The following is a 26244-nucleotide window of genomic DNA, read 5'->3' as shown; positions in this document are numbered from 1 at the left end:
AAATGTTTTAATATTCGTATGCCATATTCTCTTGATCTATGAAATAAAAGATTCTACGATCACACGATTCGAAATGTCAGGTTAGAAGAAACATACTACTAGTTCCGTCAAGTAAATCTATTGAAAATGTTAGCATTCGCCTCTATGAAAACTTTTATACGTCTTCAGCGAAATTATAATGGTGCAAATAAGTACCGATCGATTTCATTAGTATGTACATTTCTTACATTATTTACAATATTTTTTATGCTCTTTAATAACTCGCTACTATTCAATTGTGTCTGATACGTGTGAAAATTACTAATATTTTATGTTAAGAACAATATAGCTCTGTATACGCATCAATGTATATAGTAAAACATTTAGCTAAATATTTTTTTCTTGTATTTTATTAAAAATTTTTATAATTAATAATTGTTTTGCTTTAGAGTCATTTCGTCTTTCTTGACGAACCAAGAAAAACAGAAATAGAAACAAGACAAAAAGAGCTAATGGCACGTGGTTTACCAAAATCAAAACCGTTGAAAGGTGTCAAGCAAATTATTGTCATAGCATCTGGAAAAGGTGGAGTTGGTAAATCTACCACCGCCGTAAATTTATGTATCGCTTTAAAAACTATAAAACCACAAAAGTCTGTCGGTTTACTCGATGCCGATGTATTTGGCCCATCTATTCCGTTGATGATGAATATACAACAATCTCCTATAGTTAATAATACAAATCATATAGAACCCCTTATAAATTATGGTATCAAATGGTGAGGGAACAATGTTGCACATTTTACTTGTATTTCTGTCAGTATTCTTTAAACTGTAAAACTTTCCTTTATACATAGCATGTCTATGGGCTTTTTAATTGATGATAAGTCTCCTGTAATTTGGAGAGGATTAATGGTAATGAGTGCCATTGATAAATTGTTACGTCAAGTGGCATGGAATCCATTGGATTATCTTGTCATAGATACTCCACCTGGAACAGGGGACACACATCTTTCAATCATACAAAATCTTCCAGTTGCTGGTGCATTATTAGTAACTACACCTCAAAAAGCAGCCTTAGAAGTAACTAGAAGGGGAGCTAATATGTTTAAACGTCTAAATATTCCAATTATTGGAATTGTAGAAAACATGAGCAATATTATATGTCCAGAGTGCAAAAATGAAATAATTCTTCATAATGGTGGAACTCAAACAGTTGCTAAGGAACTTGGTATTACATTTATAAACATATATATATATATTAGTTTTATTTAACCTTTTAGCTTTTCTTCTCTTCTAGGTGTGCAAATTTTACAATCTATTCCCTTGTCAAGGGATATTGCAAATAGCTGTGATAGTGGTAAACCAATTGTGTTATCTGCACCGGAAAGTATTCAAGCTGATGCATACAAACACTTAGCAGAACATATAATTTTGTTTTTAGCTAAGCAACCACTAAATCTGGAATAATATTTTAAATATTTCCTTTCAATTATAATTCTTTATATAAACATAACAAAGATAATCATACAGACAAAGAGAAATTTTTGAATTAGGACACTCTGATTCTTTTATTGTCATTAATACATATCATCATCATCATCATCATCATCATCATCGTCATCGTCATCATCATCCCCACTCTTATCTTATCCCCTCTCTAAACACTTCCCATTCAGAGTCGTCTTATACATAACTTATCACGGACATTACACATCGTACGTAAGTATATGTAGTTTTAGTATATTATTTTAAACATAATTTGGTTTTTGAAAATAAAAACGCATATTTAAAAAAAGTCCAGTAAACAATATCTCAAACTAATCATATACATATGTTACAGATTTTTATAATCACATATATTAATGCCACTTAGAACGAAACAATTTGTAACATTTTCCACATTTCGAAAGTACTTGCGTAAGAAAATATTAATCATATAATTAGTACTTTTTACTTCGATTTGACTATATTATTTGCAATTGAATATTTAGCTTCTTATTTTATCTTATAAATTTAGAATCAAAAATGAACAATGAAAGATCCATTAGCATTCATTCTGATACACACACAGAGATTTATGATATTCCAATGAACGTACTTATCCGACCAATTCCTCCAATTGTCGATGAAGAAAAGGTACAAAGCTTAATGAATACATTGAACGATCCTGAAACAGTATCATTGGTACCGCCAATCGATGTTTTATGGATTAAAGGAAGCGAAGGTAATAACAGTAATTTTATCTCTTTTTTTTCTCTTTTATTCACGACATATATGACAACAAAAACAACTTTTGTTAATCTTGTGTAATAACTGTATTCTTTTTTTTTTTTTTTTATTTCAGGCGGCGATTATTATTACTCTTTTGGCGGATGTCATCGATATACAGCCCATCAAAGACTTGGAAGACCATTCATAAGAGCGAAACTAATACAATCTACAATAACGGACTTAAAATCTTATTTAGGCGGATCTACTCCGAATTTAAAATAGCGGTATTTGTATGTGTTATCTATAAATTCTATACGGGTATGTGTATGGAAAATGAATTGATTTATTTATTAATGCGCTGTACTTTATTAACTATTTTGTTAATATAATTTTAATGTTAACATTTATTTCAAATCTTTATACTTTGTTCAGATTATAAGTACACTGTATGTAAAATTTTCATATTTTGTACTACATTTGTGTAAAATGAATCAAACCCTGATATGATAAAATAGTAGATAAAATAAACTATATATGATAAAAAGTTGCTCAATGTCTATAAAATTGGGAAACCAGAAATATATACACAATCATCTTGTATAAAAGCATGGTCATGTTTAATATGTCATAATATATTAATTTGAATATTTATAGTCATAAATCTATAGTTTTTTGTGTATATATATACATATATGTAATATATATATTTTTATATTATATTACAATATATTTAATATGTAATATATATTACGTATTAAATAATAATATATAATATTATAATATATTTAAATACACATTTTATATATAGCTTTTATTTATTTATTTATTTATTCTTTTTTAAACACATATACAAAACTGCAATTTTAAATTCATATTCACAAATATCTCTCATAATCGAACTCTCAAAGTTTTCAACTTTATTTTCGACTTGTGCTTAATTATGTATTATATTCCTCTGTAATATTACAGAGGAATATATAGTATATAATTTTTAAAATAAACATCAAAAGTCTCTTCTCTTTTTAATGTTTAAGAATACAAGAGATTTACTTACTTATTCATTTAATATGCATGTGGTACCTAGCATTATTTTTTAATATACTGTCACAGAAACAAACTTCTTTTAAATATCATAACCACTTATCACGTTTGTTTCTTTTGCGATGTCGCAAACTTCGCAGAAGAATCAGTTTTTCTCAAATCTTTTAACAATTCAGTTTTCACCTCTTCTAAATCAAATTCTGAAATAAATTTCTGTTTTAATATATACGCGGTTGTCTTGTTATAATCTTTACTGTTTTTATCAACATATATGTTTTTAAAATCTTTCTTTTGGAACATTTTGTGATTACTTTTTTTGATAAAATATGGTTTGTAGTTCTTAGTTATATCTGCTGTTACTGCATCAGATACTCCATCTGACTGATGAGTATGACTTTCAGATCTGTTGGTAGTTTTCAAATTAGGTATAATTGACTGTTGTAAATGCAATAATTGGGTATTGGTAACTTCACAATCAATTTGCATCATAGTTATATGATTTGCTGGTGTTGAAAACGTTTCTAAAACAAATATTAGATCCATCTAATAAAATAATAGTTCTTCATTTTATGCTATATACACATATGTAGTTTAAATAGAAAACATTTATACCATTCATAGGAAGCGCAGGGAGAACTAACGACATCCTTGGTCTGCCTGTGCTATTTTTGCTTGAAGCCGGCAAAAGCAAATGTTCTCCACTAAACCAAACTACATAAAAGGTATCGTCTCTCCTCCCTAAAGCTTCAAACAAAGAAGCATGTTCTTTTATTATTGGAGAAAAAACTTCCACTGCGTTCGATATCGATGAGTCAGTTGTCTTTCGAAGTATCTCAGATTTACTTTTTTCTGCTAAGTTACGTTTACGTTTAGTTTTAGTTTGCATTACATGTGGAGGCGAAGATAAGCTTTCTATAAGCTTCGCATCCAATTTTGCTTTTTTCAACGTAGTCCAATTATCTTGATCAGACTTTCCACCGATCCAGCGTCTCAATTCATAATCTAAACGGATTGATTCACTGTGATTAATATGCATTGGACACATAGGTTGTGGTATCGATATATTTTTACGAAACCCATCTTCATCTTCTTCTTGAGTTTGATCTCTAGATGTCCAGAGTAGCGTTCTTCCATGTCTCGCATATTGTGCGCTAATTGGAACGTCATTAGATAATATATCCAACTGATTATTTCGCGAAAATATATCCCTACAAGAAATTTTCATTTTACAAGCCATTTTTTCTAATCTATGAATCTGGACTAATTACAGATGATCTGTGATACAGAACAAACAAATAGAGAAGAATAAACGAATAATAAATTTATTATAAGCTTACTTGAAACCATTAACGTTTAACGATACCATAACAACCATTCCTAAAAGAATAGCAACATTCCTTTTACTCGCATTTAGATTTATACTTTTAAGTTTATTACTAGCACTTGCATGTTCCAAGGATGAAAGCTTCTGCTTTAAGTTTATATTTTCCTGATGTAAACATAATTTTAGTACAATCAGTAACTAACACATTACTCCAACATATATTTCTATTTCATGTAATTTTTACCATTTTTAATTGCTTATTTTCTTGCTGCAACTCATAAATCTGTTTTTCTAATGAAGATACATACTCCTTCTTTTTTTTCCGCGATAGACAAGCTGATTCTCTATTTTTTATCATCCTTTGCTGCCTTTTCAATGCTTTTATTTCACATTCCTGTCGCCCAGCAAAGTTGATATCTTGCATTTCATTCTTTATAACAATTGGAGTATAATTTGAATTCTCTGTTTTAATTACTATTGGCCTACATGTATCCAAATCATTTTTTACAATTATAGGAGTACATCCAGCTGTGTCATTCTTAAGAATCAAAGGTGTATCAATCATATTTATTGTTTGATCTTTTCCTGACGTATATATGCTAGGGATATTATTCATTACTTTCACATGATTATCTTGTGGTAGTTGAATTGAATTTGTTTCTGTTTTTATTTGCACCGATGGGAGCTGTATTGACGCTTGAGTTTTTTTAATTGCATTAGTTGATGTAAAATGAGTACTGAAAGGATATGATATATAATTTTGCTTAACTTGTTGACTAAGTGCAACAAAATTTTGTGTATTCAAAAATATAGCATTCTGAGGTTGGTCTGTAAAGTATTAAGTATATAAAAATATAAAATGCGTAATTTAAAAGTAGATATTATAAAAGTAAAATTTATCAAAGCACAGGTTATCACTTTACCATCAGTAACAAGTTGGATGTTATCTTTTGGTTGAACCCGAACACGTTTAGTAGAATTTGCTTTAGAAAGGATAAATTTTGATTCTTTTGTATCTTGAAGTTTAAATGGCATAAATTTTACTTGTTTTGCAATAGCTGTGTTTGAAATTGGTTGTGGAGATATAGGTGGTGAAACATTTTGTGGAGGAGAGATGGGTGGTGTTTCCGGACTTGTCTGTAACAAATCAACAGGTAAAATATGTAAATATTGGGTCTAACATAATTAACTTTTGCAATAAAGCATTATAACTATACCTTAAAATCACAAAGGGAAGAAATAGAATTTGTTTCAACTAGTGAATCTAGTCTATTAGACTCGCATTGGCTTGGTGCAGGAGACAAAGGCAATTGAATATAAGGACTTGCAGGTTCCAATTTAATTTCCATTTTCACATCATTATCTACATCTGTAACTGCAGTTGATATTTGTTAAATGTTGAATGTTGTTAATAAATAAATATTAGCTTATTAGAATAGAAAAAGATATACGAGATACCTGAAGATTGTTGTAGAACATTTAAATCAGAATTTTTTAAATTAGTAGATGGCTCCCCTATGTATGTATCTTCTATAATCTGATTATCAATACCATCATCTTGGTTATTAATTGATGAATCATCAATACCACTATCTATCTTTAGAGGTATTTCAGTTTCAAAGAACAAAGGAATGCCTAATTCAGAACTTAAAGACTGAAATAAATCGTCTGAAAGAAGGGAACAATCAGAGTCTGTAAAAATATAATCTTTAATTATTAAATATATTTCATATTCTACCAACAAGAGAAACAAATATAATATTCCTTGTTCATGAATTTTAATCAATAAACTCGTTATTTATTAGAAACTTTAATAAAAAAGATAAAATGTAATAACTATTTACTATATTATATACTATATATAATTGTAACAAAAAAAGAGAATGAAACATCATTTTTAAAAAATAACACGCACCCATGACTTCAAAATCCGGGAACGTTTGTTGAATCTCAGATTCTATACTATCATTCCACTGTAAATCTTTATTTATCAACATAGTTCATTAAATATATTACTTTCTTTTGCTTGAATGAATATATTATTAACCTATAAAATCGCTATTAATTAAACAGACATCGATGCACTTTAATATTAAATAATATGAAATTGTCTTATTTTGCCGGCATTGAACTACATAAACAACATGCACTAAATAGTTGTTAAGTATAATTTCAATTCATAACAACACATTTCAGTTTCAATTTAATTTTATTTCAATTATCATAGCCTTTAATGCTATGATAACAATAACGACGTACTCAATGTCAATATAGTGTAAACGTAATTATTCCAACGTATTTATATACGAACGACATCGCCATTGATATTGTTAACGTGTTTAACTTTCAATGCAAGATGGCACTAATATCGTTAAAATAACAGTTCTTTATGATAGCGATTGTTAGGTTAGATGCATAAATCTGTTGCGTGTTTCGACCACGATCATGCATAGACTATAGACGTATACAGATGATTACTTATTAAGTTATTAGAGATAGACTACACGTTCCCGCCTCATAAGAGTCAATAAAGGGAATACAAGAGTGAAAGAACAATATTTGGGATACCCTTTTCTCTCTCTAATGGGTATTTTAGTGGAATAAAAGGGGAAAAAGAGGGGAAAAGCTTGTTGCCGTGGATAATGTACACCAGATTGCCCCTCTATTCGTGTTCTTGCCACTTTTTGGACAATATGAGAGAGAACGCGATATCTCAAGTATAAATCTTTATCCTTCAATGTGATATTTACCTCGTCCGTAAGAACGCGTAGTCTATTTGTATAAGTCTATAAATTATTAATCATAACAACAGATATTTCTTACAGCCTTGCATATGCACGTTGTGCACACGGCCTTTAAGCTCATCCGACTCTTGTTTATAAACGGAAGTAGTCGGCGACCGGCAACCAATATTGACGCAGGCATTGTCATACAACTAAAGATAGAATTCAATGTTTTAGTACCGACAGTTCTTCGCAAATATTTCGAAAACTGAGCGAGTTCGGCCTTTATATATATTGTTTGAAATATCATTTTCTACAACATATCCAAAAATCATCGGAATTTGAGGGTAATCGGTTTTTCTCTTCAGACACAATTTTTTAACGAATTAAAAAAATTAAAAACAGATTTAGTTTCTAATAGCCGCGTTATATATATATATATATATACTATTGGATTGGCAACTAAGTGATTGCGGATTTTGTCATTAGGTATCGATACCTAATCACTTAGTTGCCAACCTAATATAAAAGTATTAAATATATGCGTACATACCTAATTTGGAAGTTGCATTTTTATTACCCTTTTGTTGGCAATAATAATATATAGTTAATATTAGTCCATAATTAATATTTATTTAAACAATATTTGGTGAAATTGAACAATTATTACGACGATTCGATGATTTTTAAATATGTTTGTCGGGAGCATAGTTCTGAATAACTTTTTCTTATACATGTAACTATTGGTCGGTCATAGTTTCCGAGATATTTGTAAAAGCTATTGATACCCTATAAAATTGCGTCCGTGACAGCATACGAGTTAGTATACGTTGCTGGCAGCGTTCCAGCGGCGGGTATAATAACCCACCCGAAACATGGCTCTTATCTTTTATTTATAGCATATATAAGCGAGAACTGTGCGAGCTTGAGTAAAGCTCCGTACACAACTGCATATGCGAGATTGTAAAAAATGTTTGGTATAATACAATTAAAAATGAATATCATCAATATATTGGGTTTGGATAATTTGGATTATAGACTATAGGTAAAAGACTACATATTTATTTATATATATACAGTATACATATACGAATGCGCAGACATGATTATTTCATTCTTTTTTGTTTCAGCAAATGATTTCTCAACGCAATCTGTTTTTCCTTAAAAGAACGTTTCACTTTTCCTTTTACCTTATACTTTAACATTTGGAAAGCTTTAGTCTTCTTTTTTTCGCGATTTGTTTTACTACAAAGTGGATTTTGCCGCCCATCTTTATAACCAAATCTTTCTCTTCCTTCTTGTCCTTTCTGTAAAAAAGCAGTAAATTAATTTAGAAATATATTTCTTTTTATCCTTTTTTTTTTATTTTACTCATATTTATTTTTATTTTAAGTATTTATTTTTTTAAAGTGATATTAAATATACTCAACAAAAATTTATTAATACAAAACAAAATATTAAAATTTTATTTAATAATTATTAATGTGATTAACATGATTAATAATTGTTAATTGTTAATATGACAATAACAAAATTTGTTAATATAAAAGAATCAATGTAATTGAATTCCTTTAGTTTGCAGTGAAATTGAAACATACCTTCACAGAGTCAATGCGAGCTTGCTTGTCATGTTTCCGCTTTTTATAAATATTTTCTATATCTGCTAATTTGACAAATTCTCCAGTTTCTTTATCATTAGGGTGAGCTCTTTTTACACCGCGCTTGGCGTACGTTATTTGTTGTCTTGCTAATGCCGCATCTATTTTCATGAAGTCTTCATCGGTCAATAATCGTTCGTTCGATATCAAAGTTGCCTTTTCTCTTTTCTCTGCAGTGATTATCTCGTTCTTTTTCACCCTTGAATCTTCTTGCATTTTTAGTTTTAATCGTTTCTTTTCAAGTTTTGATAACCGACGACATTCTTTTCCTTGACTTTGATTTGTAACATTATCAATTTCTGTGTTATTTACATTAGATTTAATATCATTATTTTCACATACTTTCATTTCTGTTTCTTCATTTTCGCTCTTTTCAACAACATCTTTATTATTATTTTTTATGCTTTGTATTTCTTTCTTCTTTTCCAAATTCTCCTCTTTTCCTTCTTTTTCATTGTTGTCATTATGATCATTATCATTATCACCGACATCGTCATCGTCATCGTCATCGTCGTCGTTGTCGTCATCGTTGTCGTCATCGTTGTCGTCATCGTCATCGTCATCGTTGTCGTTGTCGTCATCGTCATAATCGCAATCTTCATTATTTATAGAATCTATATCAATCCATTCATCATCACTATCCTGTAATCATATTTTTATTAATAAAGCTTCTCTTATTAAGGCTAATATTAGATAAAGATAAATAGTAAATTTACTTTCAGCATTTTCACTTACATTATTTTCAATACCAATTTTTGAAATCTCTGCGATATTATCAGTCTTATTGTCGAGCAAAACTTCAGCACCTGGTATAAAATCATTAGCTGATATTTGACCATATTTTTGAATACTTAAGGTAATGTTCGTTTCCGTAGGGCGTCCTCTATCCTTCTTATGCAACAATTCAGGTATCGAATTTCTGAATAAAGTAATCAAAGATCGTGCAGCCATCATCACACTTCGTTCTTTGTAATATTTGTATCGTGCTAAATCCTGTAGTAAATCTCCATTCATAACTAATGGACATCGCATACATATCTCTCTAATAGCATTCAACCTGTATTTAAAATAAGTTTACATTAGATAAAATGATAAAACGTATTGAAAATATAAATATATATACATATATGTATATGAGTCATAAATATATACAGCATGTTCCATTTTAATCTCCCCGGACAAATATTTCAAAAGATATGAGAAATATAAAAAAAATGTTTGAAACGGAAGTTATAGCATATTGAGGGAGACATATTGTGCTGTAACGTGTTTGATCTTGTAAAGATATTGAAAAATCTTTTAGAGGTCAACTTCGAGTTTTTAAATTGGAACCTATATTTTTAAGTGCATTATCTTATAGCTGACATCAAGATGTTTCCCAAATACTACCTAAATATATATTTTACACAAATCATTACAGAAATACGATTCCCTAAATTCGATATTCCATCGATATTACCGTAACGCAATATATATGCATCTGGAAGAGGTTGCACGAATTGGAGGCTGGATATTGTACATCATGTTGGCTCTAAAAAGAGTTTCAATTTAAAAATTCGAAGTTGATCTCTGAAAGATTTTTCAGTGTTATTACAAGGTCAAATACGTGATAGCACAATCTATCCCCCTCAATATCCTACAACTTCTATTTGAAACGTTTTTTTATATTTCTCATCTTTCGAGATATTTGCTTGGGGAGATTAAAATGGGACACCCTATATATACCCTATAGCCATAACATCAGCTGAATTTCGTTCTGTGACAAAATTGTTTGCTAGTGTCTTCAGAATTGGTTCCAATACATCAGGTGGTACAAGTTCATGAGAGGCTTGAGCGATAAATTGTAAAAGTTTTGTTACTTCTAAAATAGTTAAAAATAATACATCATTATAGTTTATTTTCTTGTAACAATAATTTTCTAATAATAAAATGACTACCTCTTTGATGTGGTTGCAAAAATCTTTGTAGATAAGGATAAAAATTTAATAAAAATAGATTGTGCAAACCAATAAGCCTTGAAATTACATCTAAAGCTAATAATTTAATTTCAAATCTGTCATTATTTTTTTCCAACTGTTTGAATAATTTTTCTGCAAAACTTTGTGGATCATGAATTAAATGTAATGCTGAGAAATTAAATCTCGGTGCTTTTGTTGCTTTCTTCTTAGACTTCTAGAATATTTAAAATTTACATATATATTAATATTATTTGCAGACTATATTCTGGTATCTATTAACTATTAGTGACTTACTGCTAACAGTTGCTTTGCTTTTGCTAACTGTTTCTCGCGTTTCTTTGTTTTTTTATTTACTTTATTAGCCATTATAATTTCTTTAATATTTGGTTCGTCATCGCTGTCGCTCTCCTCATTTTCCTGTTCTTCTATACCTGTGCCCAGAAAGAATTTCAAGCAAGCAACCATAACTTTGGTTGCCTTAACAAAACATCCTGTAGCCAGAACATTTACAGTTTTTGTATCATTCCAAATACTTTTATTATATAATTCTATCATGATGTCTGCTGACATCTTTGCACTCCTGACATTAGAGTCTTTTAACATTGAAAACATAAAGTTTTGTAAAGTCGTATTAATTTTTGTATTCTTTTGTTTAGCATTCACATTCTTAATATCAGCAATAATGTGTGTTTGAAGAAATTGCCTTAAATTTTTATCTTGACATCTTAGAAGTTCAAAAAATAAACTCAGAAGTACAGTAGGTTCCAGAAGAGATTTGTTACGTAGTTGAATCAGAGCTTTACAAAATGTCTATAAAAAAGATATACACTTTATAAGAAAGAGAAACTCAATTTAAACTTTATTTAATGTTGTTTTTAGTGCTTCACACTTACTAATCGCATGTCATTATCAAGTACTGTATTATATGTTTGCAGTACATCAATGATTTCTTGAGGAAATGATTCTAATATATTTGGGTAACAATGGGCCACCTACATTTAAATAAAAGAATTACATAATGAAATTCTAATTTAAGTAAAATAGTAGCAACTTATGTACAATATGTTAAATTTATACATACGTATTTTGTGACATAAGATAAGTATAAGATAATAATTTGCGCTATAAATAATCTATTTGTGAGAAGAAAATAATATGTTTATAAATTTTAATGTTTTATTTCTCATGAAGAATTAATCAAGAAATACAAAATTAAAATAAATAAATTTGTGTAATAATTAGGTGATTTTAGTTAACACATTCTTCGTCTAACATAAATTATACAAATAATTTTGTATATTAAATCCAACAGTTTTAGCTATGACAAGAATAAAATCATATGATACGCAACACTTGAGTTTTGGTTCATCCAAACTATAATTTCCTACGATGGATAGTAAACCAAGTTGACACATAGATGGAATCTGTGAAAGTAGGTTAGCATTTATATCAACTTTTTCATTAAGAATTGCACAAAAAATAGCAATCATTCTAGATACTGGAAAATTGTAAGGTCCACAAAAAGCATTTAACATTATCTTTTTCTTATCAGTAATTCTTTTTTTCCTCTTGAATTTTTGTTTCATAAATATATATTTATCTTCTTTTGCAGGATTATATGAGGCCAAATATGATGCAATTAACATATACTTTGCATAATATGGTAATTCAAAACTTAATGCCAATTTCATTGTTGATTCAATATCTTTAGATAATTGATTATCTGTTGTAAAATTTTCAGAGGAAACTCGTAGATAAATGACTTCTAAGTTTGCTTTAAAAGTAGCAGAAATATTTCTCCATAACAAAGCAGTATCATTTTTTTTAGACTGATCAAGTTCAATAGGTTCTATATATTTAAAAAAATTTATTTTTGCCATGTAACGAAGTTCATTAAGATCTCGACAAAATCGAAAGAACACAGAAAGAAATAAATTTAAATAATTTTTGTAAAATGCATCTTCATAATCACGTGGCATACTTAAAAGTAAAATTTCAATTAATTCATTTTTTGTATATTGTGGAAAGTGAATTTTAAATGGTTCGTGTATACCAATCTTGACACGAAACTTTTCCCACACTACATCAGTTATAAATATTACACAAACATTGACATTTGATAATTCTCTGAGTTTTAAAAATGTAGGTAATAAACCAATATCAATATCTCGTAATTTATCACACTTATCGAGTACTATTATAATTGGCCGAGTATCATTCATAGAAATTTCTTTAAGACTTATTATAAAGTCAACAAAATTATCACATTTGTGTTGCACTTGATTATTAGTTGGAAAATTATTAAAACATAGTGACAAATCACCCAGGATGTACTCAAATATATGTCTATTGGCTATATGTTCTATACAATTAATAGTAGCTACATTGTATTTTAAGTAAGAGAGCATATTTTGCACTACTAAGGATTTTCCAGTAGCTACATGACCGTAGACAAATATGCTATGTGGCATTGGTTCATCAGAATAACCAATTAAAGAATACAGTTGCATTATAACTTTTTTGCGACATATGATCTTTCCATCTAAATATTCCAAATATTTTTCCATAACTACGATCTTTAAAGCTTTCTTACTAATAAGCAATTTGTAATAATATTACAATAAACAAATTATTTTCTTCATATACTTTGTTAATTATACCTGCAAAAGAAAGCATTTTTCTAATATTTGGGACTATTATAACATAAAAATCATGAAACAAATGTATACTTATTAGAATTATTAAGCATAGTCTTCCAAACTATTATTAAAGTTACCTGTGCCAAAAAGATGACTACTTCATCAAGGCTTTTATTAAACTTATTTGGTGCTAAACGAAAGACTTCTAAAATTGATTTGTAATGCTGATGTTGCTGAAGGAACTGTAATTAAATTAAAAAAAACTGTAAAACATATTAAATACATTAAATAAAAATATTGCATTGAAGACTTACTTCTTCCTTGTAAGATTCTGGATCACGTTTAATAAGATTTTGCAATTGAGGAAGATTTTCTGGTAACTGATTATTGTGTCTCACCATTTTTTCACCTAAATTCATACATAAATATAAATTTATGCACATATAGATTATAAATTATAATTGTTATATATAAATTAATAAATTACTTATAACAATATATATATTTGATACAAATAGGTAACCGGTACAACATATTAAATAATAATAATTTTGCAAGTTTATTTAATTTTCAATAACAAGAAGATATAATCGAATATATTATAATTTTTTCCTTCGATTGAACTTTGCTACCATCGTAGAATTTAATAACATTACCTAATATATATTATTTACATGTGCTTCCTATATAAAACATGGTTAACCAATTTGAATATTGTCAAACAAATTTATTTCCAGATAGAATTGTAACTTTTATGACAGATAAAATACAAATCTTGCACAAAATAGAAAGAAGGATTATCTTAAGAAGAAATAATAAAATGTTTAAGATAGAATATATTTACCATTTGAATTTTCTAATGAAACCGTCAACCTAAGCCAAAGAATAACCTTACTTTTTGCCTGTATATACTATATATTTTATTATGGTAGGTACCTTGACGCGATCTTTGAGAAAATGGAGATTTTACCGCACTTTTTTGCAATTGGTCAATAATACCTACAAAACCGACAATTATTTATTCGAATACATTATAAATATGGAAAAAACAAAAAGAATTCATCATTAATAACTATTTATAACTATATATGTATATAGTATATATATATATGTATATAGGTAGATGTTTCAATATTTATATGTAATTTACGTGCGAGTATAATGTGTACATTAAATGGCATACACACATTAATAGTCAATTTAGTTGATAAATTTTAACTGCCGATAAACTCAGATCAATCCATAGCTCCACTTCATTTCTTTTATAAATATTTGTGATTAATAATATGTATATATTTTTTTAAATTTGTGCAGAAAACGACAAATAAGCGTCAGTAAGAATCATGAGTAATATGCATATAATCACTACAGAAATGGACGAAGAAATATCTGCAGATGAGGAAGAAATTCTCGTATATGTAGAATTTGAAGGACTTGTTGATGGTAATGTGTTTAGTGAAAAAGAATTACGATTGGATATGATCGGTATAGATACGGAACATCCTATAATGCAAATTAATGGAAAGGTAATTATAAAAAATATATATATAAATAAATAGAAAAGATCAACATTTTACAGATTTTGTATTATATTTTTGTTTTTAACAATTTCAGTTTTATGAGGGTTCCTATGAAGATGTTGTCGGTACTTATATGTTTTTTACAAAAAATGATAATCCCATGGTAGATGATCCTGTCTTTGATACTGCTCCAAATTTTAAATATTTTGCTAAAACTAGAAAATTTCTAAAAATGCAAAGAATCTTTACAAAGTCTAGAACGGAAGTTTTAGGTGATTCGGAAAATAATGAGTGTATTCCTAATCCAAATACACTTAAACAAGCAGGAATACCTTTTCAATATCAAGAAGAAGGTACCAAAAACAGTAGCAGCTCAATTTATTTGATATTGCACATCTTTATTACAATTTTTCTTGTTTTTATAGCTCTTTTATTTTGGAAAACTCTGCGAGATAATAGGTTAAATGCATTACATTCATATTTAGAAAAACAACGAATCAGACAAGAAAAAAAATCTCAAGGTATAATATTAGAGTCGGAATCTGATGAGGATAATCCATTTGCTATATATAACCATAAGGATGAAGTCTCTAATTTTAATAAGTCTATTCATGATGATGCAAAGAAGGAATTAAGTTACTGTGATAATCAAATTGATTCAAAATGTATGTATCCTAAAGAAATTAATGATCACACTTCAAGCACCACTGAAGACAATTGTTATGAAAATCAAAAGAAACATAAAATTTCATTAGAATCTGAACCTTCAGTCTCAAAAAATGACAATCATTATTTAATGAGATCTGTAAAAGGTTATAAGACTAAGCTAGCTCGAAACAAACTAAGTATGAGTCGAAATAGACAAAGCAAAGGATTCAAAACAAAACGTATTTTATTAGAAAAAAGTATGGATGATGATGAAGTGTCAAGTTTGAAAGACACATCTGATAAGTCTAATATTGCTAAAAGTTTTAATTCATTAGAAATTAATGAAAATGAAAATACAGAAAGAAATAACAGATGTGAGATCATATCAAATGATTAAATAAATCCATAAAATGTTAAAATTATAAAAGAACTTAAATGAGAGGGAAAGATGAAAGAAGTTTCACAATAACTAAAATAATTGCAAAAGGACATTTCCAATCGCATGCAACAATAAATTAACAGGAATGTACATAAAGTTATTGCGAACATGTCTATAAATTAAGTAATATACAATAACGAAGTTAATATCATTGATATTTATTCAAATGAATAACATTTATTTATTTCTTAATTTGTATTGCTTAATTTTACTTTTCTAACTTAATCTACAATTAACATAATGGTACTTCTATACTAAACTTATTTATCAAAACATAACAAAGTAAGAAGTAAGATATTTCTAAACAATATGTTTCAATAAAATATTATCAGTTTCTATTATAATATATCAAATAGAGTGTACCTTATTTAAATTAATTTTCAAATACTGAATTACTTTTTAACATTACATACTAATTCATTGTATTATATTAATCAATCAATTAATATATATAAAGAAATCAAATTTTTCAATGCTGGAGACACGTATTTCTGATTTAGACATGTATAATTCACTATTTATAAATACATAAATACAATTTAATTTTTTACCATTCCAAGTCACTAGGAAGTTCATCAGGATAGTCTCCTGTCAAACAGGCAGTACAATGACCAATATAACTACTTTCACGGTTATCCATACCAAATCTTACGGCTTTTACAAGTCCATCTACTGAAAGGTATGTTAAACTATCAGCTCCAACATGTTTCGCTAATTTCACATTATCCAATTTATTAGCAATTAATTCTTCTCTTGTTGGTATGTTAATTCCCATATAACAAGGGTATTTTAATGGAGGGGAAGCAATTCTAATATGAACCTGTAAAGAAAAGAAAGATTTATATATTATTTGTTTTTTCATAAAGTTTAAACTAATTACAATACTGGTAATACAATAACGTGGATATCAAATTTAAACAAACTAGTAAAAAAAAAGGATTTACTTCTTTCGCTCCTGCATCGCGAAGTAACTTAATAATAGGTCCAATAGTATTTCCTCTAACAATCGAATCATCTATAAGAATTAATTTTTTTCCTTTTACATTTTCTGATAAAGCTCCAAATTTTTTTGCCACGCCAAGTTGTCTAAGTCGTGTACTGGGCTGAATAAACGTTCGGCCAACATATCTATTCTTGCATAACACTTCCGCAAAAGATATTTGAGACTGTAAATTAGTAATACATATATGCTGTTATATGTTTTATATTATTGTTAATTGTAATTATAAAATCCTTATAAATTAATAACTCTACCTCTCTGGCATAACCATGTGCTGCTGCAGTTCCAGATTCGGGTACTGAACTAACTATATCTGCTTCTACCGGAGATTCTAAAGCAAGTTCTCGTCCACATTGCATGCGAACAGAATAAACCATTTGTCCTATTATGAGAAATAAAATAAATTATTTACTATAATTATATATTCTAAAATTTTTGTTATGTTATGTTACTTTCATTTTATTATATTGTGATAGATTACCTTCAAAAATACTGTCGCTACGTGCGAAATAAACGTATTCAAAGATGCAAAATGCCTGAGGCTTTTTGTCTGGTCTATCAACAATATCTATAGTTTTAATACCTTCGCGCGTTAATTCTACAATTTCTCCAGGAAATACTTCACGTACGTATCGTGCTCCAATACTTAAGAAACCACATGATTCGGACGAAATAACCCAACCTTCAGCTTCATCATCATCATCTGATTCATTCCCTATCATATCATTTTATTAATTTCGATTAATCATTGACAAGATAATTTATTTCATTCACAGTAATAGAAAGAGATTTATCTAATGTGATATATTATAAAATTCTGACATTCTATTATAAAGTTTTTATTATAATTGAAGATATACCTAAATTACCAATTGGAACAATTTTTCCAAGACATAATGGACGATTTCCATATGGATCTCTAACACCATATATCTTATCTCTTTGCATAATTACTAATGAATATGATAATGGTGCTAATTGCATGAGGTGTTTTATACGTGCTGGCCAATCTGGACCATTAACTTCACCTTCAGGAGGATTCAAACAAAGTGCTTGTGTTATTAATTCAGAATCTGAGAGAGTTGATAAACCAACTCCACGTCCTAATACCTAACAGCAAATCAAAAATTATCAGAAACAAATATTAAATTAATATGAAAATATTTCTTGTATATTTTCTACAGATAGAAATACCATTTTTCTTAATGATTCTGTATTCACTAGCTCTCCATTGTGTGCAACTGCTAATGCTCCATGTGCAGTATGAACTACAAATGGTTGACAATTAACTTCTTCACTAGCTGCGCTTGTACTATATCTAGTATGACCAATTCCAAGATTTCCACTAAGTTTTTTCATGTTTTCATCATTGAAAATGTTATTAATCATACCCATACCCTTGTGGACATGAAAAGATTTTGAACATACACCTTCACTTGTAACAATGCCTGCACTTTCTTGACCTCTATGTTGTAATGCCACTAAACCTAAATAAATATTAATGATACTTATTATATAATATTTTCTACAGAAATATATCATAGTAAATGCATTTATAGATTTACCTAAACAAATCACTTGAGCAACGTCAATTTGTGATGGCCAGTCACCTGCAGCAATGCATCCAAAAACTCCACATTCATGTGTGAGGCCAGTCATTGTTTGACCTCTCATTTGTTTTTTAGTGCGCAGTACTTTATCTCTTTTACTTTCTTGAGGTACTATTTCAGTGCAAGAATCTGCTTGCATGTTACAAGATATTTTAATCATAATCTGGAAAACATTAATTTATCAGATAAAATATGAAATGAAAAATACTCTTAAGATATATTACTTTATAATACTGTACCATAAATTGAAACTTACATTTTTAAGTATAATAAAAAATCAATTTAAGATTGAAACTTAAAAGAAGTTAAGGTAAAACTATATAATATTATGCAATAATGAAAAGAAAACAGTTTTCTTATATTGTAAAGCACAGCAGACCCTTGAGATTTCTTAGGAATTATCAATAATGACCCTATATAAACTATTGACCCCTAATAAACAGATAGAATTCTTCTTTCAATGTTATTACTACATTTTTTAATATATTTGCTTAATCTGTATTTCGCAACTGATTTCATCATTACATTCCTGATTCTATACATACTGATATTGGTATATGTAGAAAATATTTACAAGTTAATCTTGCCACTTGATGCAATATTGTAAAATATATTAGTAAATAATTATTTTAATATAATTGTAGTTAGAATTATAGCAATAATGAAATATGTAAAAAAAGAGGGGGAAAGAAGGTAAGTTTTTTCTTCAATTTATAATATACAGATTTTACTATCTAAAATTTAATATATTCTTCTTTTATAATATACATACGCGTACGTGCATGGTTGTGTGCATGTATATAAATCATTGGAACAATAACGTATTCAATATGAAAAAATTATGAACGATGAGTATCTCATTTTGAAGATAATTATAATAATAATTTTACCAATTTATTCAATATTCAATCAATTAAAAAAATTAAGTTTGTAATTCTATTACTATTGCAATCTTTTTATCAGAGACTGTACCTACTTGTTGAATATGATCCTCGACGCTGTAATAATAAATGTAAAAAATAAATTACATCTAAATTTTTTTCATATTATTTCTCTTATGACTAAATTTATTTTATTGTGTTACTTTAATGGATTATCATTGGATTCGATCGCTCTATCAAAACATTTTCATTCAAGTATACAAATTTGAAACTATGTATTCATACATACCACGTGCGTCAGAAGTTTGAGCCTTCGGGTCTGTCAGCTTGAAAGAGATTCGCATGAGATATGTTTCTCGACTGGCTTTGGAAATACGAATGAATATGCTGGTCAATGGAAATTTGTTTTTGACTGGAGGGGTTAGCTTCTTTAGTTATTATCTTACTTTTAAACTCTTTGACTGCTTGCTTACTTTTATTAAAATATCGGATGTAACTTGCTAAAGTTCTATAAATGATCGATTATAGTCTGTCGTTTAATCAATATATCTACGCGTACATTGAATTTAGCTAAATGATTATTATTTTTTAATCTGTCATTATAAATGATTTTATAGTTATTTCAATTTCATTTTGATATAAATTAAACTTTCAGTAATCAAATCATAGAAATCCAAGCTTATATAATGATAACAATATATTATAGCATCATGTTGTTTATAAGAACTTTCTTTTTCATGATTGAGCTGTTTATGATTGATTATAATCTTATTATGACTTTTTAGTATATCAATTTATGTTTGTAACACGTGATATGTCATTTCTAAGGAACTTTTAAAGCTAATTTATATGTTTAAAATAAGCATGTTATTAATGTTACGTACCCCAGTAGCATTTGATAATTTTGTCAGTTTTTAAAATAGCAAAATTTATTCAAATTCCTTAGATTAGTGAATTAGAGCATTTGGTTTTTTTGCGATCTCTTCAAGAATTTTTCTTCCTATGATACACACGATATTCATAGATCTAACATGTAACTTATATGAAGATTATTTATAAATTTACACCAATCAAGAGAAGCAGAGTTTTGAAAGAGGGGATCATTAAAGATCGTTAATCGTATGGGAATTGAGAAGTTACGAATACGAAGTATTTGCTAAGTGGATCGAAGACAGAAGACATGAAAGGTAACTATCTATTACAAAGTGCATTATATTTAAAAGAAAAATGAGAAAAATATGATTTTAAAAAGATGGTGACATTTTTTTTGGTTTAATCTATGTATTAGAAATATAAGTTAGAAAATATTTTATTTTATTTTCGACATTGAAAATTTATATTCATCTTCCAGACAAGTATCTTTTATATGTTTGTCTGTTTGAATACATAAAGAATACAAAATATATAATAATTAAAATATGCAGACATATAATGTATATTTTAAAAATGTAATCACACGTGATTATAATATTTCATTAAAGATTATTGCTGCTATTAGATATATAAATTGTCTATTTCGTTGTTTTCAACTAATTGAAAAAAAAATAAATTACAATTAATATGTTTTTCTAGTAGTATTACTTAATCGTTTAATATTCATAATATTTTAACCAAAATACAAAATGATATATATGGTACGATATATACGGTACGATATATATGGTACGGATGTATAAAATATTATGGAATGCTTTCGTTATCTATATATCCCATATATATTTTTATATGAACAAATTTTATAGTTTATATGTTCAATAATATACAAATTATTTTATCTTTGTATGGCTCATTTATTTAAATATTTATATTTCTAAATCCTACAACTTAATATCATATTATACTTATTAATATCATATATACATATTATATCATATTAATTATATTGATTTTATTCAATTTATATTAAAACTGAAATGATATTATTTAATATTAAATTTTTATTAGATATAATAATTTGTTTTCTGTAAGAGGTTTTATCTCCTTCAATTGCTTATATAATATAAATAATTTTTATATCATTAGAATATAAGTGTGGGAAACTCATAATTGAGGGAAAAACCAAAAAGGTTTATGAAGTTCTAAATGATCCTACTTTATGTCTCTTACAAAGTAAGGATCGTATTACTGCTGGAGATGGTGAAAAATCTCATGATTTAAAAGGGAAAGCTGCAATTAGTACAGCTACTACAGTTAAAGTTTTTCAATTGTTAAATGAAGTTGGAATAAAAACTGCATTTATCGAAGTGGTAAATGACACTGCTTTCATTGCACAAAAATGTGAAATGGTCCCAATAGAATGGGTCACTAGAAGATTAGCTACAGGCAGTTTTTTAAAAAGGCATCAAGGTATAATAATAATTACTATAATTACAAAGTTATATATAAATGTTTACTTGTTATTAAATGTTGTGTTACTTTGTTTTAATCTTTATTGCTTAGGAGTTCCCGAAGGATATAGATTTAATCCACCATTACAAGAAACATTCTTTAAAGATGATGCCAATCATGATCCACAATGGTCAGAGGAACAAATTATTTCTATTGGTTTTAAGTTGAATGAACTTATAATAGGAAAAGATGAATTTGATATTATGAAACGTACTGCACTTGTTGTATTTGAGGTTTTAGAAAGGGCATGGGCAACTAGAGATTGTGCTCTTATTGATATGAAAATAGAATTTGGAGTGAACATAAATGGCGAAATTATGGTAGCAGATATAATTGACAGTGACTCTTGGAGACTTTGGCCATCTGGTGATAAAAGATTGATGAAAGATAAACAGGTATTTGATGCAGTTATCCAGCAAGTAAAGGTATGATATTTTTTTAACTTAATTTCATTACCTTTGCTTTCTAGGTATATAGAAATTTGAATACTGTAACTCAAGAAGATTTGGATACTGTAAAACGTAATTTTAAATGGGTAGCAGATCAACTTGACTTTCTCATTCCACCAGTTAGAAGTCTTGTTGTTATTTTAATGGGATCACCTTCTGATGAAGATCATTGTAAAAAAATAGCAGAACATGCAAAGTCTTTAGGCTTAAAGGTTCAACTTCGTGTATGTAGTGCCCATAAAGGTACTCAAGAAACATTGCGTATTCTTGCAGAATACGAAGGTACTTATGAAAAGGTATATATATTATCAGTTTAAAAAATGAATGAATTATAGTTTTTATATTATATTTTAGAAATTTTATAATTTATATTGTGATAAAAAATATCGTATAGGTTTTTAAAAATATATCAAATTTGATATTCATATGTATATAAAAATATGTTAGAGGTATTTACACTCATTTAAATAACGAATAATAATTATAAGAATAACAGCAATAATAGTCGATTTACTGTATTAAATACAGTAAATAATTGTAAATAATAATAATTGTATATAAATACTATACAATTATTATATAGTAAATAATAATTGTATTTAAATACACTATGTATACTACATACTGTATTTAATACGGTAAATAAAGTATCAACAATATTTGAATTCATAATAAATTGAATATCGCTCGAACGTATATTGCGAAGTCGTTTAATCACGAAAACATAATGATAAAACTACTGATATTAACGAATATGTGCTGTTTATTTTTGAATTATCACAAGTTTTTCTTCTCTCTTCTAGGTGGTGTTAATAGCTGTAGCAGGGAGAAGTAATGGATTGGGTCCAGTACTCTCTGGAAACACAGCTTTGCCTGTTATTAATTGCCCACCTTTCAATAATATTAATATTTCACAAGATTTGTGGTCGTCTATTAATGTTCCATCAGGTGAATTCTCGACTGTAATTTAATCATGCTATCAGTTTTTTTATAAGAACATTATTAAATAGAATTTACTAAATTTTCAGGGATTGGATGCACCACAGTTGCTTATCCTCAAAGTGCAGCATTATCGGCCGCTCAAATTCATGCATTACATGACCATCTAGTTTGGGCACGTCTACGAGTAAAACAGTTGATAAATTACATTGCTTTAAAGCAAGCTGATGTTAAACTAAAAAATCTTGTTATATAATATATTGTGTCAAAATTTAATATTACGACTTCACAACTTAATTTTATACATTACATTGTAAACAACTAATTAAGCAATTGTTTGTACAAGTTTATACAAATCAATGTAAGATAAATACCTTAAAGCTCTTAATTTCATTTGATGTAAACTTTCTATGATATTTATGTTACTATATATATACATATATATACATATATATATACATATACATAATATATATACATATATATATTTGTGGCATTTGGGCTATCATTTATATTTGAGTAATCAGTTCGTGAATGAATTTAATTTTACATAAATGTTTGTACTAGCCCTTTTTGTGTATACCGTGTTATTGTTTTTCTTAGTTATCCTTTATTGGTTACAAGTATATAATATTCATTTGTTCACATTTAAACAAATTTACGAATAAAATAAAAATATGCATAATTTTGTATGCAGTCATCTTTTATGTATTATATACATAATCTGAAATAAAAAACTTGAATGATTACTTTGTATCGAACATGTCAATAAAATTATATTAAATCAGTCAGTATACATATTACATACACTTCATCATTACAAATGTTGACTCGCTAAAGCTTCAATTTTGATAATTTCTTTTGGACAGTTTTCCGTTAAATTTATTGGATCATTTTCTGTTATTAAAATATCATCTTCAATACGAACAGCTAAGCCATAAAATTCTGATGGCGCAAATCGATTTTTATGATTAATATATATTCCTATAAATGATAAAAAGTAAAGTTATTTTAAGTGTTACAAATAAATTAATGTTTCCCAAGGTATATTACCAGGTTCCACTGTGACTATCATTCCTGGTTGAAGCTTCAGACTCCTAGAAATCTTCCCAGTGTCGTGTACATCCATCCCCAAATAATGGCTTACATGATGTGGACAATAAGTGAAAACCGCAGAAAATAATTCGTTTTTATTCAAATATTTTGGTATTAGACCACTTTCTTGTAATCTTTTGCCTAATAAAAAGCACATATCATGATATAATTGATCTAACGATGGTAATTCTTTTAGTTTATGAATTAAAATATTTTGAACATCCAGTACTATGTCATATAAGACTTTTTGTTCTTGAGTAAATGTTCCATTAATTGGCCATGTTCTGGTTACATCAGATGAATAACCATGATATTCACAACCTAATTAAAATTTTAAAGAATAAAGGTACAATGAAGAATAAAATATTTGTCATCTATAGATATGCTAACAAACCTGCATCCATCAAAACCATATCTCCATCTTTAATTATTTGATTGTTAGTAATATAATGGATAATATTAGCATTGTTACCCGCAGCAACAACTGGTGGATATGCTAAAAATTCTGCACCATTCATTCTACATTCATAATCCACAGTTGCAAATAGATGATGCTCACTCATTTTAGGTTTTGATATTTCTATAGTTTTAGATATTGCTGCTGATATAATTTCACAACTCTTTCTCATTAAATTTATTTCAGATTGTGATTTAATTAATCTGATTTTATGTATTATATTTGTTGGAGAAACAACCATTTGACCACTTGTTATTTTCATTAATTCACATAATTTATTGTGTAAATTGGGTTGTGCTATATCAACATTGTCATACCAAATAGTACTTTTTTTATTTTCATTCATAAAAGAAGTAAAAAACTGTTCGAACTCTGTTACTGGAAATGCTGCATCAACACCAAACATTTTAGGTGCTATTTCAATTCCAGTTTTAGGGCCATCCCATAGTTCAGAATGTTCATCTTGTTGTGTTAGAAATAAGGTAGTTACAAAGTTTTCATTTTTTGCTGTAATTATCAAAATACTATTGGCTTCTTGACAACCAGTAAAATACAAAAAGTCCGTATTTTGACGAAAAACATACGGAATTTTGTCAGACATGTATACTTTGGATGCAGAAGGAATAATGATAATATGTGATTTGCCTAGATTTGTGACACAAGCATATGAAATAATATTCTTTATCAGTTTGTTTCGTCTCTTTTTGAATTCACAAAGCTGAATACCAGGTACAACTTCTCCATTCTTCATTAAATGAGGATGTGTTATTGCTGTTGGTTGGCCGCATGATCGATAGGAAATATTCAATGGTTCTTTAGATTGTCGTTGATTTGAATTATTTATAATGGTATCTAATGAATTTCCTATATACGTTCGTTGCCCTAAAATTACAATGAATATTAATGTAAAAAGTTTTATGTTTATAACCTTGCATATGCACATTTAGAAAAATATAATCTATTATTTATCGGTACTTTTATTTTTTTATTTCTTACCGTATTTTTTAATTTGATATATAATAGAGTTCCTCAAAGTATTAAACATGTTAATGTAGTTTTAATAAAAATATTTAGATATGCTAAAGATTTTTATGAAAATATTAAAAGAAATCTTAATAATCGAAACCTATAGAATCACGCCATGTTATTCAGTAGTCAATAGAGAGTTGATTTGTGTAGTACTTTTGTAAATTGTATACAACACATCCATTCTAAGCTGCTACTGTGACAGGCAACAGACAACCACAATGTAACTACTCGTCTGAAGAAATTAACGATGGATT

At 27.9% G+C, this 26244-nt stretch overlaps 9 protein-coding genes across 18 annotated transcripts; 4 read left to right on the top strand and 5 right to left on the bottom strand.

Annotated features, from left to right (window-relative positions):
- Positions 1–69: 69 nt before the first annotated feature.
- LOC139985372 (iron-sulfur cluster transfer protein NUBPL-like) lies at positions 70–1538 on the top strand. Of its 2 annotated transcripts, none has more exons than XM_071999772.1 (4): positions 70–210; positions 429–757; positions 836–1209; positions 1279–1538. In XM_071999772.1, the coding sequence occupies exons 1-4, from the start codon at positions 127–129 to the stop codon at positions 1446–1448; spliced, it is 957 nt and encodes a 318-aa protein (XP_071855873.1). In that variant the 5' UTR covers positions 70–126; the 3' UTR covers positions 1449–1538. The 2 variants fall into 2 exon arrangements, with proteins under 2 accessions (XP_071855873.1, XP_071855874.1); XM_071999773.1 differs by lacking the exon at positions 70–210 and adding an exon at positions 324–346.
- A 168-nt stretch (positions 1539–1706) lies between these two features.
- Positions 1707–2739, top strand: LOC139985374 (sulfiredoxin-1-like). 3 transcript variants are annotated; one of them, XM_071999776.1, is made up of 4 exons: positions 1710–1898; positions 1999–2205; positions 2326–2510; positions 2606–2739. In XM_071999776.1, the coding sequence occupies exons 1-3, from the start codon at positions 1844–1846 to the stop codon at positions 2472–2474; spliced, it is 411 nt and encodes a 136-aa protein (XP_071855877.1). In that variant the 5' UTR covers positions 1710–1843; the 3' UTR covers positions 2475–2510; positions 2606–2739. The 3 variants fall into 3 exon arrangements, with proteins under 3 accessions (XP_071855878.1, XP_071855877.1, XP_071855876.1); XM_071999777.1 differs by having other exon boundaries at positions 1707–1898; positions 2053–2205; positions 2326–2739; XM_071999775.1 differs by having other exon boundaries at positions 2326–2739.
- Positions 2740–2988: 249 nt separating this feature from the next.
- On the bottom strand, positions 2989–6994 carry Atf6 (bZIP_ATF6 domain-containing protein ATf6). Of its 3 annotated transcripts, XM_071999759.1 has the most exons (9): positions 6473–6994; positions 6016–6249; positions 5775–5932; positions 5481–5694; positions 4802–5385; positions 4571–4722; positions 3846–4441; positions 3545–3754; positions 2989–3433 (listed from the first exon to the last, which is right to left on the bottom strand). In XM_071999759.1, exons 1-9 carry the CDS (start codon positions 6552–6554, stop codon positions 3336–3338), a joined length of 2328 nt encoding a protein of 775 aa, XP_071855860.1. In that variant the 5' UTR covers positions 6555–6994; the 3' UTR covers positions 2989–3335. The 3 variants fall into 3 exon arrangements, with proteins under 3 accessions (XP_071855860.1, XP_071855858.1, XP_071855859.1); XM_071999757.1 differs by having other exon boundaries at positions 2989–3754; XM_071999758.1 differs by having other exon boundaries at positions 2989–3754; positions 6016–6225.
- Positions 6995–8326: 1332 nt separating this feature from the next.
- Positions 8327–14584, bottom strand: Mys45a (SDA1 domain containing protein Mys45A). Of its 3 annotated transcripts, none has more exons than XM_071999760.1 (10): positions 14380–14584; positions 13850–13944; positions 13673–13777; positions 11790–11888; positions 11191–11706; positions 10876–11110; positions 10664–10799; positions 9674–9995; positions 8879–9580; positions 8327–8587 (listed from the first exon to the last, which is right to left on the bottom strand). In XM_071999760.1, the coding sequence occupies exons 2-10, from the start codon at positions 13934–13936 to the stop codon at positions 8387–8389; spliced, it is 2403 nt and encodes an 800-aa protein (XP_071855861.1). In that variant the 5' UTR covers positions 13937–13944; positions 14380–14584; the 3' UTR covers positions 8327–8386. The 3 variants fall into 3 exon arrangements, with proteins under 3 accessions (XP_071855861.1, XP_071855862.1, XP_071855863.1); XM_071999761.1 differs by having other exon boundaries at positions 14472–14582; XM_071999762.1 differs by lacking the exon at positions 14380–14584 and adding an exon at positions 14192–14329.
- Positions 12055–13777, bottom strand: Orc5 (origin recognition complex subunit 5). The gene is made up of 2 exons (XM_071999768.2): positions 13673–13777; positions 12055–13556 (listed from the first exon to the last, which is right to left on the bottom strand). The coding sequence occupies exon 2, from the start codon at positions 13461–13463 to the stop codon at positions 12165–12167; it is 1299 nt and encodes a 432-aa protein (XP_071855869.1). The 5' UTR covers positions 13464–13556; positions 13673–13777; the 3' UTR covers positions 12055–12164.
- Positions 14585–14670: 86 nt separating the features above from the next.
- Positions 14671–17675, top strand: LOC139985371 (uncharacterized). The gene is made up of 3 exons (XM_071999770.1): positions 14671–15061; positions 15150–15408; positions 15481–17675. Exons 1-3 carry the CDS (start codon positions 14879–14881, stop codon positions 16098–16100), a joined length of 1062 nt encoding a protein of 353 aa, XP_071855871.1. The 5' UTR covers positions 14671–14878; the 3' UTR covers positions 16101–17675.
- On the bottom strand, positions 16285–20144 carry LOC139985367 (amidophosphoribosyltransferase). Of its 3 annotated transcripts, XM_071999765.1 has the most exons (9): positions 19923–20144; positions 19729–19750; positions 18708–18915; positions 18337–18629; positions 18003–18252; positions 17624–17857; positions 17397–17524; positions 17087–17308; positions 16285–16962 (listed from the first exon to the last, which is right to left on the bottom strand). In XM_071999765.1, the coding sequence occupies exons 3-9, from the start codon at positions 18910–18912 to the stop codon at positions 16690–16692; spliced, it is 1605 nt and encodes a 534-aa protein (XP_071855866.1). In that variant the 5' UTR covers positions 18913–18915; positions 19729–19750; positions 19923–20144; the 3' UTR covers positions 16285–16689. The 3 variants fall into 3 exon arrangements, with proteins under 3 accessions (XP_071855866.1, XP_071855865.1, XP_071855867.1); XM_071999764.1 differs by lacking the exon at positions 19729–19750 and having other exon boundaries at positions 19923–20143; XM_071999766.1 differs by lacking the exons at positions 19729–19750; positions 19923–20144 and adding an exon at positions 19009–19659.
- Positions 20145–20642: 498 nt separating this feature from the next.
- Positions 20643–23797, top strand: Paics (PAICS bifunctional enzyme). The gene is made up of 6 exons (XM_071999769.1): positions 20643–20820; positions 21656–21979; positions 22073–22416; positions 22491–22766; positions 23274–23418; positions 23499–23797. Exons 1-6 carry the CDS (start codon positions 20814–20816, stop codon positions 23663–23665), a joined length of 1263 nt encoding a protein of 420 aa, XP_071855870.1. The 5' UTR covers positions 20643–20813; the 3' UTR covers positions 23666–23797.
- LOC139985368 (xaa-Pro aminopeptidase 3) lies at positions 23165–26097 on the bottom strand. The gene is made up of 6 exons (XM_071999767.1): positions 25958–26097; positions 24899–25843; positions 24463–24825; positions 24220–24393; positions 23784–24133; positions 23165–23590 (listed from the first exon to the last, which is right to left on the bottom strand). Exons 1-4 carry the CDS (start codon positions 26004–26006, stop codon positions 24227–24229), a joined length of 1524 nt encoding a protein of 507 aa, XP_071855868.1. The 5' UTR covers positions 26007–26097; the 3' UTR covers positions 23165–23590; positions 23784–24133; positions 24220–24226.
- Between the last annotated feature and the right edge of the window lie 147 nt (positions 26098–26244).

The sequence above is a fragment of the Bombus fervidus genome, chromosome 3 (genome assembly GCF_041682495.2).
Source record: "Bombus fervidus isolate BK054 chromosome 3, iyBomFerv1, whole genome shotgun sequence".
NCBI classification, from domain to species: domain Eukaryota; kingdom Metazoa; phylum Arthropoda; class Insecta; order Hymenoptera; family Apidae; genus Bombus; species Bombus fervidus.
The sequence above is the reverse complement of the archived record's forward strand: the minus strand, read 5'-3'. Positions and strand labels throughout refer to the sequence as shown.

What these genes read in the sequence shown, in the direction of transcription:
- LOC139985371 (XM_071999770.1), top strand. Translation starts at nt 14,879, where the DNA reads ATGAGTAATATGCATATAATCACTACAGAAATGGACGAAGAAATATCT. An exon ending in TAATGCAAATTAATGGAAAG is followed by an intron (nt 15,062 to 15,149) that starts GTAATTATAAAA and finishes TAACAATTTCAG; the next exon opens with TTTTATGAGGGTTCCTATGA. An exon ending in TTTTCAATATCAAGAAGAAG is followed by an intron (nt 15,409 to 15,480) that starts GTACCAAAAACA and finishes TTGTTTTTATAG; the next exon opens with CTCTTTTATTTTGGAAAACT.
- Paics (XM_071999769.1), top strand. An exon ending in TTTTTTAAAAAGGCATCAAG is followed by an intron (nt 21,980 to 22,072) that starts GTATAATAATAA and finishes TTTATTGCTTAG; the next exon opens with GAGTTCCCGAAGGATATAGA. An exon ending in GATTGATGAAAGATAAACAG is followed by an intron (nt 22,417 to 22,490) that starts GTATTTGATGCA and finishes TTTGCTTTCTAG; the next exon opens with GTATATAGAAATTTGAATAC.
- Atf6 (XM_071999757.1), bottom strand. Translation starts at nt 6,554, where the DNA reads ATGTTGATAAATAAAGATTTACAGTGGAATGATAGTATAGAATCTGAG. An exon ending in TGTTCTACAACAATCTTCAG is followed by an intron (nt 5,933 to 6,015) that starts GTATCTCGTATA and finishes TATCAACTGCAG; the next exon opens with TTACAGATGTAGATAATGAT. An exon ending in TTAAACGTTAATGGTTTCAA is followed by an intron (nt 4,442 to 4,570) that starts GTAAGCTTATAA and finishes AATTTCTTGTAG; the next exon opens with GGATATATTTTCGCGAAATA.
- LOC139985367 (XM_071999765.1), bottom strand. Translation starts at nt 18,912, where the DNA reads ATGATTAAAATATCTTGTAACATGCAAGCAGATTCTTGCACTGAAATA. An exon ending in TGCTCAAGTGATTTGTTTAG is followed by an intron (nt 18,630 to 18,707) that starts GTAAATCTATAA and finishes ATATTTATTTAG; the next exon opens with GTTTAGTGGCATTACAACAT. An exon ending in TAGCGACAGTATTTTTGAAG is followed by an intron (nt 17,525 to 17,623) that starts GTAATCTATCAC and finishes TTCTCATAATAG; the next exon opens with GACAAATGGTTTATTCTGTT.
- LOC139985372 (XM_071999772.1), top strand. Translation starts at nt 127, where the DNA reads ATGTTAGCATTCGCCTCTATGAAAACTTTTATACGTCTTCAGCGAAAT. An exon ending in ATAAATTATGGTATCAAATG is followed by an intron (nt 758 to 835) that starts GTGAGGGAACAA and finishes CTTTATACATAG; the next exon opens with CATGTCTATGGGCTTTTTAA. An exon ending in AACAGTTGCTAAGGAACTTG is followed by an intron (nt 1,210 to 1,278) that starts GTATTACATTTA and finishes CTTCTCTTCTAG; the next exon opens with GTGTGCAAATTTTACAATCT.
- Orc5 (XM_071999768.2), bottom strand. Translation starts at nt 13,463, where the DNA reads ATGGAAAAATATTTGGAATATTTAGATGGAAAGATCATATGTCGCAAA.
- LOC139985374 (XM_071999776.1), top strand. Translation starts at nt 1,844, where the DNA reads ATGCCACTTAGAACGAAACAATTTGTAACATTTTCCACATTTCGAAAG. An exon ending in CACATTTCGAAAGTACTTGC is followed by an intron (nt 1,899 to 1,998) that starts GTAAGAAAATAT and finishes TTATAAATTTAG; the next exon opens with AATCAAAAATGAACAATGAA. An exon ending in ATGGATTAAAGGAAGCGAAG is followed by an intron (nt 2,206 to 2,325) that starts GTAATAACAGTA and finishes TTTTTATTTCAG; the next exon opens with GCGGCGATTATTATTACTCT.
- Mys45a (XM_071999760.1), bottom strand. Translation starts at nt 13,936, where the DNA reads ATGGTGAGACACAATAATCAGTTACCAGAAAATCTTCCTCAATTGCAA. An exon ending in AAGCAAAGCAACTGTTAGCA is followed by an intron (nt 11,111 to 11,190) that starts GTAAGTCACTAA and finishes TAAATATTCTAG; the next exon opens with AAGTCTAAGAAGAAAGCAAC. An exon ending in AAATTGGTATTGAAAATAAT is followed by an intron (nt 9,581 to 9,673) that starts GTAAGTGAAAAT and finishes ATATGATTACAG; the next exon opens with GATAGTGATGATGAATGGAT.
- LOC139985368 (XM_071999767.1), bottom strand. Translation starts at nt 26,006, where the DNA reads ATGTTTAATACTTTGAGGAACTCTATTATATATCAAATTAAAAAATAC. An exon ending in TATGGTTTTGATGGATGCAG is followed by an intron (nt 24,826 to 24,898) that starts GTTTGTTAGCAT and finishes AATTTTAATTAG; the next exon opens with GTTGTGAATATCATGGTTAT. An exon ending in GATAGTCACAGTGGAACCTG is followed by an intron (nt 24,394 to 24,462) that starts GTAATATACCTT and finishes TATCATTTATAG; the next exon opens with GAATATATATTAATCATAAA.